Source organism: Cebus imitator, unplaced genomic scaffold (genome assembly GCF_001604975.1).
Source record: "Cebus imitator isolate Cc_AM_T3 unplaced genomic scaffold, Cebus_imitator-1.0 Scaffold94, whole genome shotgun sequence".
NCBI classification, from domain to species: domain Eukaryota; kingdom Metazoa; phylum Chordata; class Mammalia; order Primates; family Cebidae; genus Cebus; species Cebus imitator.
Window position 1 is genome coordinate 1928642 of NW_016107409.1, and position 13556 is coordinate 1942197.

The window sequence follows — 13556 nt, forward strand, 5'->3', positions numbered from 1 at the left end:
CAGAAGTTTCTTATTACCCACCTTCTGAAGCCTGATTCTGTCATTTCATCACACTCATTCTCCATCCAGCCTTGTTCCCTTGCTGGTGAGGAGTTGTGATCCCTTGTAGGAGGAGAGGTGTTCTGGTTTTGGGTGTTTTCATCATTTTTGTGCTGGTTTCTTCCCATCTTTGTGGATGTATTCGCCTGTCGTCTTTGTAGTTGCTGACTTTCAGATTGGGTCTCTGAGTGGATGTTCTGTTTGTTGATGATGAAGTTATTTCTGTTTCTTAGTTTTCCTTCTGACAGTCTGGCCCCTCAACTGCAGGACTGCTGAGGTCCACTCCAGGCCCTGCTTGCCTGGGGATCACCTGCAGCAGCTGCAGAACAGTAAGGGTTGCTACCAGTTTCTTCTTCTGCTATCTTTGTCCCAGAAGGATACTCGCCAAATGTCAGTCTGATCTCTCCTTTATGAGGTGACTCTTTGGATATACGGGAGTCAGGAAGCTGCTTGAGGAGACAGTTTGTCCTTTACAGGAGCTCAAGTGCTGAGCTGTTAGCTCCATTGTTCATTCAGAGCTGCTGGGCAGGTATGTTTAGGTCTGCTGCAGCAGAACTCATAAACTGCTTTTTGTTCCCAGGTGCTCTGTCCCAGGGAGTTAGGGCTTTATTTATGAGATTCTGTTGTGCTGCTGCCTTTTTTTTCAGGGCTGCCCTGCCCAGCAAGGAGGCAGCCTAGTCACTGTCTGCCTGCAGGGGCTTTGCTGAGCTGCCGTGGGCTCCGTCCAGCTGCCGTGTGAACTTCCCTGCAGTCCTGTTTATATGGGTGTAGTTAGAACTGCCTTGGCAATGGTGGCCCACGTCTGTATTGGTGAACTCTCTCTGTAATGGCAGGTTGCCTTGGCAACAGCAGGCTGCCTCGGCAATGGCGAACTACCTCCGTAGTGGTTGAGTCCCTAGGTAATGGCAGACACCTCTCCCCCACAGAGCTGGACTGTCCCGGGTTCAGCTGTGCTTGCTGTGAAACTCTCAATCCAGAGAGTTTCTGATTGCTATTCTTTCGTAGGGGTGGGACCAGCCGAGCCTGATCACCTGGCTCCCTGCCTGAGCCTTTTTTTTTTTAGTTGAACATCAGATTCTCTCCCAGGTGTTCTAGTTGCCTGTTGAAAAGGCGCCAGGATCTGTGTGATTTCCCGTGTGGCGACTCACTGCGCCAGCACTGAGATTTGTGGCACTTTTTTTTTGCCCAGGAATCTCCTGGCCTGGCTCCCTGTTCGGTCCCCTTTCTAATCAGATGAATGGGTGACTTCCTGGGGCTCCAATCGCCAGCTAAAAGGGCACCCAGACCAGTGTATTTTGTATGGAGAACCGCTGTGCCGGGCAAAGCAGCCATGCTGGCCAAAACAGCCATGCTGGCGACCCGTGGGGCTCCTCCGCCTGGGAATCTCCTGGTCTGTGGGCAATAAAAATCTGTCTGGAAATGCAGTGTCCACTCACCCTCTGCGCTTTCACTGGGAGCTGCAATCCTGAGCTGTTCCTAAACGGCTATCTTGGATCTTCCCTCCAACTGAGTATTTTTTCATGACATGCCTTACTTATGGTTTCCCAAAATAGAAATATGATTGGCTTGACTGTAACTTATAGCCACACTGACAGGCAAAAAACTTAACTTTAATTCTTCTGAAACATTAGTGCTAAAAAGGATGATCAGGAGGTCTCAAATACATGGGAGAATATTTATGTAAATGTTGTTAATATACAAGTTATGAACGTTAAGGCATTATTTGAAATTTGTTGGTGGGGAATACAAATTTTAAGGAAAAGGAAGGTAGAAAGAGTTAATATGGCTTACATTTTGATATTTCCCTCAAAGTTGGAGGCATTTTAGTTCCCACTCATATATTAATTGCCTACACTATTTAATAATAAAAATCAATTTAGATAAGCATATTCAAGGACTAATAGAGTTGTGGTGTTTGTGAAACATATTAGTATGCTTCATAGTCATTTCTGATGAAACCTTTAGAACCTGACATGGTCTACCATGCATATCTATGTATTTCTACATATGCATATCCATGTCAAATAGGTAATAGTCAATACTAAGGAAACCTAAAAGAACATACATAAAGAAACAGCATTAGTCAAAGTAAGCAGTAGTTAGAAGCTTAACATTATAATCAAAAGTACTGGCTACTAACTCCACAATGTAGGCATATGAAAAAGAGGCTGTTAAACCAGCTATATTTTACCTTACAGAGATTGATTCAAATATATACTCATAGTAGTGCTCAAAGTTCATATAGTAGGCTCACGCCTGTAATTTCAGCATACTGGAAGGTTGAGATGGGTGGATCACTTGGGCCTAGGAGCTGGAGACCAGGCTGGCCAACATGGTGAAACCCCATATCTACTAAAAATACAAAAATTAGTTGGGTGTGGTGGTGCACGCCCGTAGTCTCAGCTACTCAGTAGGTTGAGGCATGAGAATGGTTTGAACACAGAAGGTGGAGGTTGCAGTGAGCTGAGATAGTACCACTGCACTCCAGCCTGGGCGACATAGCAAGACTTGGTCTCAAAAATAAACAAACGAAAAACAATAAAACAAAGTTCATATAGTAGAACTCAGAGGTTAGGGGAAGGATCCAAGAGTAATAAGGAGAGTTTAGGAGAATAGAACTTTTGAAGAAAGAAATGGAAAATACTTTATCGTAATTATAAAGTATATAGAGAGACTGGTGAATGATATAACTAGTTGCTATCAAAGTTTACTCAAAAAGACTGTGGGAGAAATAAAAAGTTTTGATAGGCTGGGGATGGTGGCTCAGGCCTGTAATCTCAGCACTCTGAGAGGCCAAGATGGGAGGATAGCTTGAGCCCAGGAGTTCAACATCAGCATGGGCAAAAGAGCCAGCCCCTGTCTCTCGTAAAACTTAAAAAATTAGCCGGGGGTGGTGGTGCATGCCTGTAGTTTCCAGAATCAGAAGAAAGGAATCTGGATTAATGTTATCTGAGTTTTCTTATCAAATAGAAATTTCAATCAGTAAAATTTATGATATAGATGAAATTACTAAAAAATTGAGTTTTTCCAAATTGTCAAAAGCAGTAGCCTGTAACAGTTTACTTGGACCATGACAAAATGACTGAAAGGTTAGAATATACTTTTAGTAGGTTAAATCATGGTGAATAGCATCAATGAGAAGAGTTCCGTACTTCAAACAGTTACCTTCGATTTCTATGTCAACTTGTGCACCACCTTTCCCTTTCCCAGACTTGCTTTTTGCCGATCCTGTGTTTATACCACTAGCATTTTGTCCTTTTATAAGTCCATTATGTTCATTAATGGGAGAAGGGCATTTCTGGGGTGATGATGGTGGACTGCTCATTTTATCTTTCTGTGTTCCTTGGCGATCCTTCAATTTCTTTTGCAAACGTTCGTATGTTTTACTAGATCTTTCATCTCTAAAGTTGGATCTTCCATGTGTAGAGTGAGCATCTAGGAGGAAATAAAAACCAAATGTTAAAAACATCACTTTCTCTAAATAAGTTTATGCCAGGCCGGGCGCGGTGGCTCACGCCTGTAATCCCAGCACTTTGGGAGGCCGAGGCGGGTGGATCACGAGGTCAAGAGATTGAGACCATCCTGGTCAACATGGTGAAACCCCGTCTCTACTAAAAATAAAAAAAATTAGCTGGGCATGGTGGCGCGTGCCTGTAATCCCAGCTACTCAGGAGGCTGAGGCAGGAGAATTGCCTGAACCCAGGAGGCGGAGGTTGCGGTGAGCCGAGATCATGCCATTGCGCTCCAGCCTGGGTAACAAGAGCGAAACTCTGTCTTCAAAAAAAAAAAAAAAAAAAAAAAAAAGTTTATGCCATGAAAAAAGAACAGAAAATAAATCTATCACATAAAACTTTAGAATTGTGTACAACAAAGCAACCTCTGTGTCTCCATAAACGATCAGAACCAAGTTTTGTAATTTATTATAAGTATGTATATGTGTGTGTGTATATATATATATATATAAAGTAAATTTACAGACATATTTCTTTCCTTCTTTTCTCAGATAATTATTAATCTCCAGTGAAAAGAAAGTTAGCAAAAAGAAATGAGTTAGACTAACAATAACGATCTACATATAATGTATCTTTAGATACTATAAACTCAAGGTTGTGATTTCGAAGAATCTACTCATTCTAATAAAAGTTGCATAAAAACATAATTAAGTCAATATGCTCAATAAATATTAAATTAACTGTCCCCAGAGCTTTTTAAATTTAAAATTTGTGACAAGAAATATATTTTTAAAAACCTCAGTAAAGTTTTAATTAAGCAATGCTTTAAGAAAATTAGTACAGTATTTTTGAAATGAGTATTATAAGGTTATGCACAATAACAGTAGAATGAATGTGGACCTCTACCTCATACCATATACAAAAACTAATTCAAATGAATCAAAGACCCAACTCTAAGAGCTTAAACCATAGAAGTCTTAGAAGAAAACACATCTGTATGACCCGGGATTAGGCAACAGTTTCTTAGACAAGACACCAAAAGCAGGAGAGCAATCAAAGAAAATATCAGATTTCATCAGAATTTAAAACTTTTCTGCATCAAAGAATACCACAAGTAAAGTGAAAAACAACATGGGAGGAAATCATATATCTGATAAAGGAATTTGTATCTAGAACTTGTTTTAAGCAGTGCTTTAAGAAAATATATGAATGGGCCAGGTACAGTGGCTCATGCCTGTAATCCCAGCACTTTGGGAGGCCAAGGCAGGTGGATCAACTGAGGTGAAATGAGTATTATAAGGATATGTACAGTCATTAAAATAATGTGTACCTCTACCTCACACCATATACAAAAATTAATTCAAATGAATCAAAGACCCAAATGTAAGAGCTTAAACTATAGAACTCTTAGAAGAAAACACATCTGTATGACCTTGGATTAGGCAGTAGTTTCTTAGACGAGACACCAAAAGCACAAGCAATCAAAGAAAAAATTAGATTTCATCAGAATTAAAAACTTTTCTGTATCAAAGGATACAAGTAAGGTGAAAAGACAAGGGAGAAAATCATGTATCTGATAAGAACTTATATCCAGAACTTGTATCCAGAATATATACACTCTTACCATTCAACGATAAAAAGACAAATAACCCAATTTTAAAAATGGGTGAAGAATTCAAATAGATATTTCTCCAAAGAAAATATATTTCTCTAAGAAAATAAACATATTCTAATATATACTTCTACAGAATAAAAAGGGGTTTTAACAATGCAAAATAGTAGTAATTGTAATACTAGTTTTTTCTAATTTTCTGAGATTATAAGAAAAACTAGTATTTTAAAAACTAAGTCATAATTAGCAATAAACAAAATAGGATGAGATTAATCTTCAGTATAAACTTTTGGTACTCAAAAGTGCACTCCTTGGAGCACATTATGAACATCTCCTAGAAGCTTGTTAGAAATGCATAATCTCAAACACTACCCAGAGCTACTGAACCAATTTGCATTACTTGGGCAATAGAAATAAGTTTGACAAATACATATGACATGTACAATATATCCACTACTTACAGGCTATGCTGTGTAGTTTCAATTTTGTATTTGAAGTTATTTCTTCTGTAAATTTACTGAGTTTAAGTGACAGGCACTGCTAAGTGCAGGGAAACAATAGTGATTAAAACAGATTCAGTTCTTAGGGAGTTTATAGTCAAAAAAGGGAGACAGACATACAAATAAACAATGACAAAAAAGAAATTGAATTAAGTTCTGTGGAAGATACAAACAAGGTTCAGTGCTAGAGACTGACAAGGTAAGATCACGAAGATCTCTCTGAAAGCCGAAATCTAATAGAAAAAGGAAATCTACAGAAAAGAGAGAACATTCCTGGCAGAGAGAACACCATGTACAGAGGGACCAAGCCAAGAAAGAACCTGGAGGTTTTGAGAAACTGAAGGAATAGGGGGACTAAAGGGAAGTAGTGGGACAGGGAAGTCAGGGGCCACAGGGCAGAACACTGCAAGGACAGTCTGTAACCAGAGCCAATTCTGGCTCCTAGGGATCATTTGAAAATGTCTGCAGATATTGTTAGATTTCAGAATATTTAAAATGTCATACTGGAGTTGTGTGTTGCGACTGTGCTACACACTGGCAGTTAGTGGGTAGAGTCCAGGGATGCCATTAAACATCCTACAATGCAGAGTTTTGTCCTCTACAACAGAGTTATCCATCCTAAATCATCAATAGTGGCATGTTTGAGAAAACTTAGTCTAGGGGAAAGGTTTAGGATTTTATTCTAATTACAATAGGAAGTCACTAAAATAGTTTAAACAGTCTGATTAATATTTAAAAATGATTATTGGGGGCAAGAAAGGAAACAAAACCAACTGGAAGGCCACTGTTGCAGTTGTCCTGGCAAGAGCTGATGGTTGATTGGATTTGAGTACCAGTGGGGAAGTAGTAGAAAAAAATCAGAAACTTCTGAAAATAAAACTGATACTAATTGATGAAAGGGTTAAAAAAGGAGAAATCAAATTTGACTCTCTGGCTTTCATTTGACCAAACTGAGTGGCTTATGGACCACCTACTGAGACGAAGAGACAGGAAAAAAAGCAAATTGTGGGGATCCACAATTGACATTTCTGTTTAGAAATGTTCTGAAATGCATGAGACTTCCATGCGGAGTTATCGAGAAGACAGAAGTAAGTCTGAGGCTTAGAGGAGAGACATAAATGTGAGAGCTGTCAGTATACAGGCGGTGTTTAAAGCTATGAGAAATAATAAGATATTATTTTGTGTTTATGCGTGGTAGCCTACTATTTCCTGATTTATTAACTCCCTGGGGGCAGGAGTTATGGCTTATCTTGTTTTTTAATACCTCACAGAGCCTAGCAACTTTGGGTAGTGGCATCACAGCTGATAGGATTTAACAACGACATGGTTATCCCTGGCTGAAAATTTTCTCACAGCCTAGATTACAGGCCAGAGGAAGGGTCCTGTTTGAATGTGGCACCACTAAATAGTGCTGCATGATATAAGTTACTTCCCCTCTTTGATTTTCTGTTTACTTATCTGCTTTGAAGGGTGATCATGAGGATGAAGTACCTAATATAGTACTTGAGTAACAGAAAAATGCCTGTTATATCATTACCATTTGCTGTTTATTTTATGTGATATGATAATGGCATCTATTATATCCAAGCAAAGAATATCCAATTCAATAAAAGTGAAATATTTTTAGATATCTTACCTACATCTCCATAGACTTGTGAAGACTGATACTGTGGCATATACTGTGTTGTCATGTCTCCAGCTCCAGTCACTGGTGAGTACATATGACGTGGTGGAGGGGGCATCATGGTTGGGACAGGAATAAAACCAGGCAGAGGAGGATGTGGAGAACGGTGGAGAACTGTGTGACCACCAGGGTGAAACTCTGGTGCCTGAGGAACCACGACAACTCTTCGAACACCATTGTCTTCAATAACCTACAAAATGAACAAAAGATTAAAATTTCTTCCATAGAATATATGCCATTCTTTTAAAAATGTTAAGAGTAGGCTGGGCATGGTGGCTCATACCTGTAATCCCAGCGCTTTGGGAGACCAAGGCAGGTGGATTACCTGAGGTCAGGAGTTTGAGATGAGCTTGGCCACATGGCGAAACCCTGTCTCTACTAAAAATGCAAAACTTAGCTGGGCATGGTGGCCCATGCCTGTAGTCAAAGTTACTTGGGAGGCTAAGGCAAGAGAACTGCCTGAACCCAAGAGGTGGAGGTTGTAGTGAGCCGAGAAAACACCATTGCACTCCAGCCTGGGTGACAGAAGAAGACTCTGTCTCAAAATAATAATAATAATAATAATAATAATAATAACAACAACAATAATAAAAATGTTAGAGTAAGAATTTTTATACCATTAGAAATTTAAAAATTTTAGAGAATCAACATGAAAAGAACTTATTGGATATACTGCTAATTATCAATCAGCACTAAACAAAATGAAGAATTAGTTTTTGTTATACAATTCAATATAAATCTTAAAACACTGATCAGACAAGCTAAATAGTAACATAGTAAGATGTGTACTAGGTATTTATCCTATGTATTATGTACATTTCCTGATGAAGTAATTTTGGTTTAAAGAGAGTCAGGAATCAATTTCCTTTTCTATGTTATGTCTCGGAGTGGGGGAAAACAAATTGTGGAAAGACCAAGTGGAAAACAAAACAACTGGATCCAGACTCAATTGGACAATCAACGACATGTTAAAATTCAGATGCAAAATTCTTCTGACCATGACCAGGACAATTTTAACAGTTGATCATTTCAAGGGATACAAATATCAAATATTATTATATTTACTCCCAGTTAGGAAAATATCTGTGGCTTTGAGGCTTAGAAATTACAAACTAGGCCAGACGCAGTGGCTCACGCCTGTAATCCAACACTTTGGGAGGTGGAGGTGGGCAGATCACCTGAGGTCAGGAGTTCGAGACCAGCCTGGCCAACATGGTGAAACCCCACCTCTACTAAAAATAAAGAATTAGCCAGGTGTGGTGGCACGCACCTGTAATCCCAGCTACTTAGGAGGCTGGGGCAGGAGAATCACTTGAACGAGGTAGATGGAGGTTGCAGTGAGCTGAGACTGAGCCACTGCACACCAGCTTGGGCAACAGAGTGAGATTCCATCTCAAAAAAACAAAAAAAGAAATAAAAAAAAAACAAAAAAAACCCCAAAAAAGCAGGAATTACACTGTGGGGATAAATTTTTTTTTTTTTTTTTAATGATAAGACTCCCTTTGAATCTTACTAGAGATGCAAAGACATACAAGAAAGCCTAAAAAATTAAAGGACTTTATCTCAAAAATTAGAAATCCCTCCACTAAAATAAGCCCTTATTCTTTTAGATTTAAATGGTAACTATTAAGGTTCAACAAATGGCTAATACCTTCTTAAGGAAACAAAAAATGATCATAATGTTAAGTGCTAATTTAAAGGCAAATCCTGATTTTCAGGAAGGCAAAGCTTTCTTATGCTTAAGTATAGCAAACTATTTTATAAATATATATGTGCTTGCTAGGTATAAGTATACTAGAAAACACACTTATTTTGGTATAGATAAGCCTAAACTACAAACATTAAATAGATTATTAAACTATCCTTAACTACTGGAGTATGACATGACTCGTCTAACAGGAAGCTAGAAGATCAAATGAATTAACTGTTTTTAATATGCTGGGTCTAGAACCATAATGTCTTGTTTTCAGAAAAGTGGATGCCTCACACCCCTTTCTCCCTATTTAACTGAGTTCTCAATTTAAGTCTCAAGCAAACATATATGATTGATGGGAAGAAAATAATATCTAGAACTCTACCTGAAGGGAATCTAGGAGCTGTTAATAACTTTTTAGCCTCTCTTCCATAGGAAGGAACATTAGAAGAACTTTGAAATGGATTTTAAATGAGCCAAATCACAGTATCTGTCACAATACCCCTTTCACCTTTATCACTCTCCAATTCACAAATCTTAAAAAACTCTCCATTTCCAATAGGCTTGTACTTCATATTCATTCAGCCTGGTTCCAACCTATCTTCTGAGTCGTATCATTCTTTTTCAACAAATCTGAACCACTAACTGCAGTCAGGCTGGTATAATTAAAAAACCTGTCTTCACAGTGACTATACATTTCTATACCCTGTACTTTGGTTTATGCAATTTTTCTTCTTCACTTTGCTTCCCTTTAATCTATAATAATCTTATCCTTCCAATTCTAGCTCTAACTTTACCTCCTCCACTCATTTAAAACAATATTTTTCAGCAAAACAAACTGATAATTTAAAGAGAAAAAAAACCTTAGAATGATGCATTAAATATTTGTGGGGAGCCCATACTAACAGGGACAGACAAATACAAGTAAATTATTTAGCATGTTGCAAGGTGATAAATACTATGGAAAAAGCAGAGCCGGTAAGGGCTATCAGAAATGTTACGAGACGGGATAAGATTACAGAATAAATATAGTGATCAGAGTAGGCCTTATAAGGCAAAGTAAAGCTTAAACAGAAACTTGAAGGAAGTGGAGGAATTAACCCTGCAGAAATCTATAAGATTTGATCTAGGCAGAGGGAACAGTTAGAATAAAGCTCCTATGATAGAAATAAGGCTGATTATACCCAAGGAATGAAAGGAAGCGGTGTGACAGCATTCGTGTAAAGGAGAAAAGGTGGAAGCAGATGAAGTCAAAGAAATGAAGGGGTGATAGGGTGGTCGGGTCAGGCACCACAACATAGGCTACTATTAAGGAGTTGGAGCTCATCATTTACTCTTAGTGGAATGTGAAATCATTATAGGGTTCTGGGCAGAAGAGTGATAAAATCTAGTGTTTCTGACTCTTAGAGGACATTTGGTAGGGTCTAGACATTTACAGTCGTCACAACTCAGGGGGGTACTATTAACATCTAGAGGGTAGAGAGACCAGAAATGCTAAACACTCTACAACACAGAGGACAACAAAAACAGCATCCCATCTCAAATGTTAGTACTATGGTTGAGAATTTCTGATGTAAACTTGTATTTGACAGAATTATTCTGGCTGCTGAGTTGAGAACAGATTGCAGGGAGGCAAAGACAATAGCAGGGAAACCATTCAGAAAGCTACTACAGTAATTTCGGCAAGAGGTGATCATGGCTAAGACCAGGAAGGCGGCAGTGGAGATGATGAGAAGTGACTCACATTCTGCATATTTAAAAGCAGAGGCCAGGCGCGGTGGCTCACACCTGGTCTCGAACTCCTGACCTCGTGATCTACCCACCTCACAGAGGCTGAGGTGGGTGGATCATGAAGTCAGGAGTTCAAGACCAGGCTGGCCACTATGGTGAAACCCCATCTCTACAAAAAATTGAATAGTTAGCTGGGTGTGGGTGGTGTCCTCCTATAGTCCCAGCTGCTTGGGAGGCTGAAGCAGGAGAATCGCTTGAACATGGAAGGTGGAGGTTGCAGTGAGCCAAGATCACACCACTGCACTCCAGCCTGGGCGACAGAGCAAGACTCTGTCTCAAAACAAAAACAAAACAAAACAAAACAACAACAAAAAAAAACTTAGAAAAAGATTAGCTGATGATTCCATGTGGAAGTGAGAAAAAGAAGTCAGAGAAGAATAATCTTCTGTCAATGTGATGAGGAAGACTGTGGAGTAGAACAAGTTTTTTTTCAGGGGAAGAGATTTGGAGTTCCCAGTTTTGCACTTGTGATTTGAAGAGTATGTAAGACAACTTAGTGGAAATGTTGAGTAGACTCTTAAGATATACTAGTCTGCAATTCTGTAAAGAGTGCAAAGGGATGACCAAATGAGGCAGAAGGAAAACTAAGAGTTTAGAGTCTGGAAGTTTGGTGAAGTGTATCAAGGAGGAAGGACTAACCGTGTCAAATGCTGCTGACAGGTCAAGTTAAGAGGAAGGCTAAGAATCAGACCGCTGGATTTAACAATGTAGACATTACTGTGACCTTGATGACAGCAGTTTTTATATAGTCACAGGGTCAAGGCCCAATTGCAGTGGGCTTAAGAGAGAAAGTAAGGAGAAGAATTAGAGCTAATTGCACAATTTAAAAAAGTTTTGCTGCAAAGGGGAATACAAAAATAGAGTGGTGGCTCGTAGGAATAGTGAAGTCAAGAAACTCTCTTGTTTTGTTGTTTTTAGTGAGCAAAATTACAAAAAGCTCAAGATACTCATGAAAATAATCCAGCAGAGAATAAGAAATTGATAATGCAGAAGAGAGAAAAGAAAAATGCTAGAGTAATGTCCTTACACAGGCAAAAGGGGATGGGTTCCAGTATCTTGGTGGGGTAACCGGGTCTGGACAAGAGCAGGGAAGCCTGTCTGTGTTACAGATGAAGAAGCGGAGTTTGTGGGCATGGATGAGAAAGCAGAGCACATAACTGCAGATGTGCAAATGCTGGTGGGGGTGTGGGGTTAAGAGTCTGTGAAAGGTACCACCTGACTGCTCCTCCATGAACTCTTCCCTAGGCACTACAATCTCAGTGATCTTCTTCTCCTATAATTTCTATTGCATTTATTACGTATCACTTGTTTGATATTTGTAACACTGAAATGTTAATTTTCCAGATGCATATGTCTTACTCTAAAGTTTAACTGTTAAATTTCTCAAGGGACATATATGAACTATTTGATCCTTGGAACAATGATACAAGTACATACTATTATTATCTCAATTTTTTGGATGGAGAAACTGAGTCATAGAGATGTTAAATAACTTGCCCAGGGTCATATAGGTAGAATGTGAAGGAGGAGCTAGTACTTGAACTCAGGAAACTTGGCTTCAGATTCCATGTTCTTATTTACTTTGTGGGCATAGAATCCGTACATCTTCTAGTGTCTTTTTGTTGTTGTTTACAATAAGAGATTTATTTGATTAAAAATAAATGGCTAAATTATTTATGAAATTAAAACCACTTTTCTGCTGAGAAAGAACATTTAAAATTCAAAGATAAGTTTAGGGGAGAGGAGAATGGAGAGCTATTGTTTAACAGGTTCAGAGCTTCAGTTTTCAGCAAGATAATGAATTCTGTGGAGGGAAGGTGGTGATGGTTGTGCAATGCTGTAAATGCACCTAATGCCATTAAACTGTACACTTAAAAACAGGTAAGATGGTAATTTTATGTTATGTGTGTTTTACCACAATTAAAAATAAAAAAACCCAACAACTCTAAACCTAAGATGTAGACAGAGGAGGGGAAAGAAAAAGCCAGACAAGAGCCAAGAGAGCATGGTGAACTCCACTAAGCAGCCAGTAACTTCAGAGGAAGGCAATAGACTTCAAAACTATTTGCTAAGTCTCCAGAGGCTTAGGTGCTAAGAAATGGCCACCATGTAGATATCAGATTTCACACCAACACAGTATACTGATTGTGATGTACAATAAAATCAGTAAGATATTAAAAGGAAAAAAAAAGATAAAATATAATTCAAATTTGTCAGTATTAATAAAGATTAAAATACAAGGCAATAAAATATAATTAAATGAGGCATTAGCATAGTCTGACCACTTAACCACAGATGCCACCTAATTTCTAAGTAGGCAAAGACATGTTTGCTTCTTTTTTCCTTTATTGAACAGAGACATAATTGAGAAGGGCTGCAGAGAAAGAACACTGTGTATATTATCTGACATTTGATATTATGTATCTTCCTTACCAGAATATAAAGACCATAATAAATGTTTTGTTCACTGATTTTTTCCCCCAAGGAGATGAAATACTATCTGGCACATAGGTTGATGCTCTAAAAGTATTTGTTAAATGAATGATATGATCAGAAATATATGTGTTCTTTTAGCTCTAACAGAATGCTACATTTCTTTCTCCCTCTCTTAACACCACCAAGCTATTAGGGTTCTGTGACACTCTCAATTCCTACAACCTTTGCTTCCTCTCTACTCTTTGCAACCTACTTCTCTGGACTCACCTTGAACCCAGAACTATTCCAACTTTAAGTTCTTAAACAATAATACAGTTTTTTTTTTTTTTTTTTTTTTTTTTTTTTTTTT

General features: G+C 38.5%; 1 protein-coding gene across 4 annotated transcripts in view; it reads right to left on the bottom strand.

Moving 5' to 3' along the window:
- FNDC3A (fibronectin type III domain containing 3A) overlaps window positions 1-13556 on the bottom strand; it is a 197212-nt gene that overhangs the window by 65317 nt on the left and 118339 nt on the right. For all 4 annotated transcript variants that reach the window (XM_017535917.2, XM_017535918.2, XM_017535920.2 and 1 more), the window contains 2 exons: window positions 7240-7477; window positions 3205-3474 (listed from right to left, as the gene is read on the bottom strand). In XM_017535917.2, coding sequence (XP_017391406.1) covers window positions 3205-3474; window positions 7240-7477 — 508 coding nt within the window. The remainder of the gene's footprint in view (window positions 1-3204; window positions 3475-7239; window positions 7478-13556) is intronic.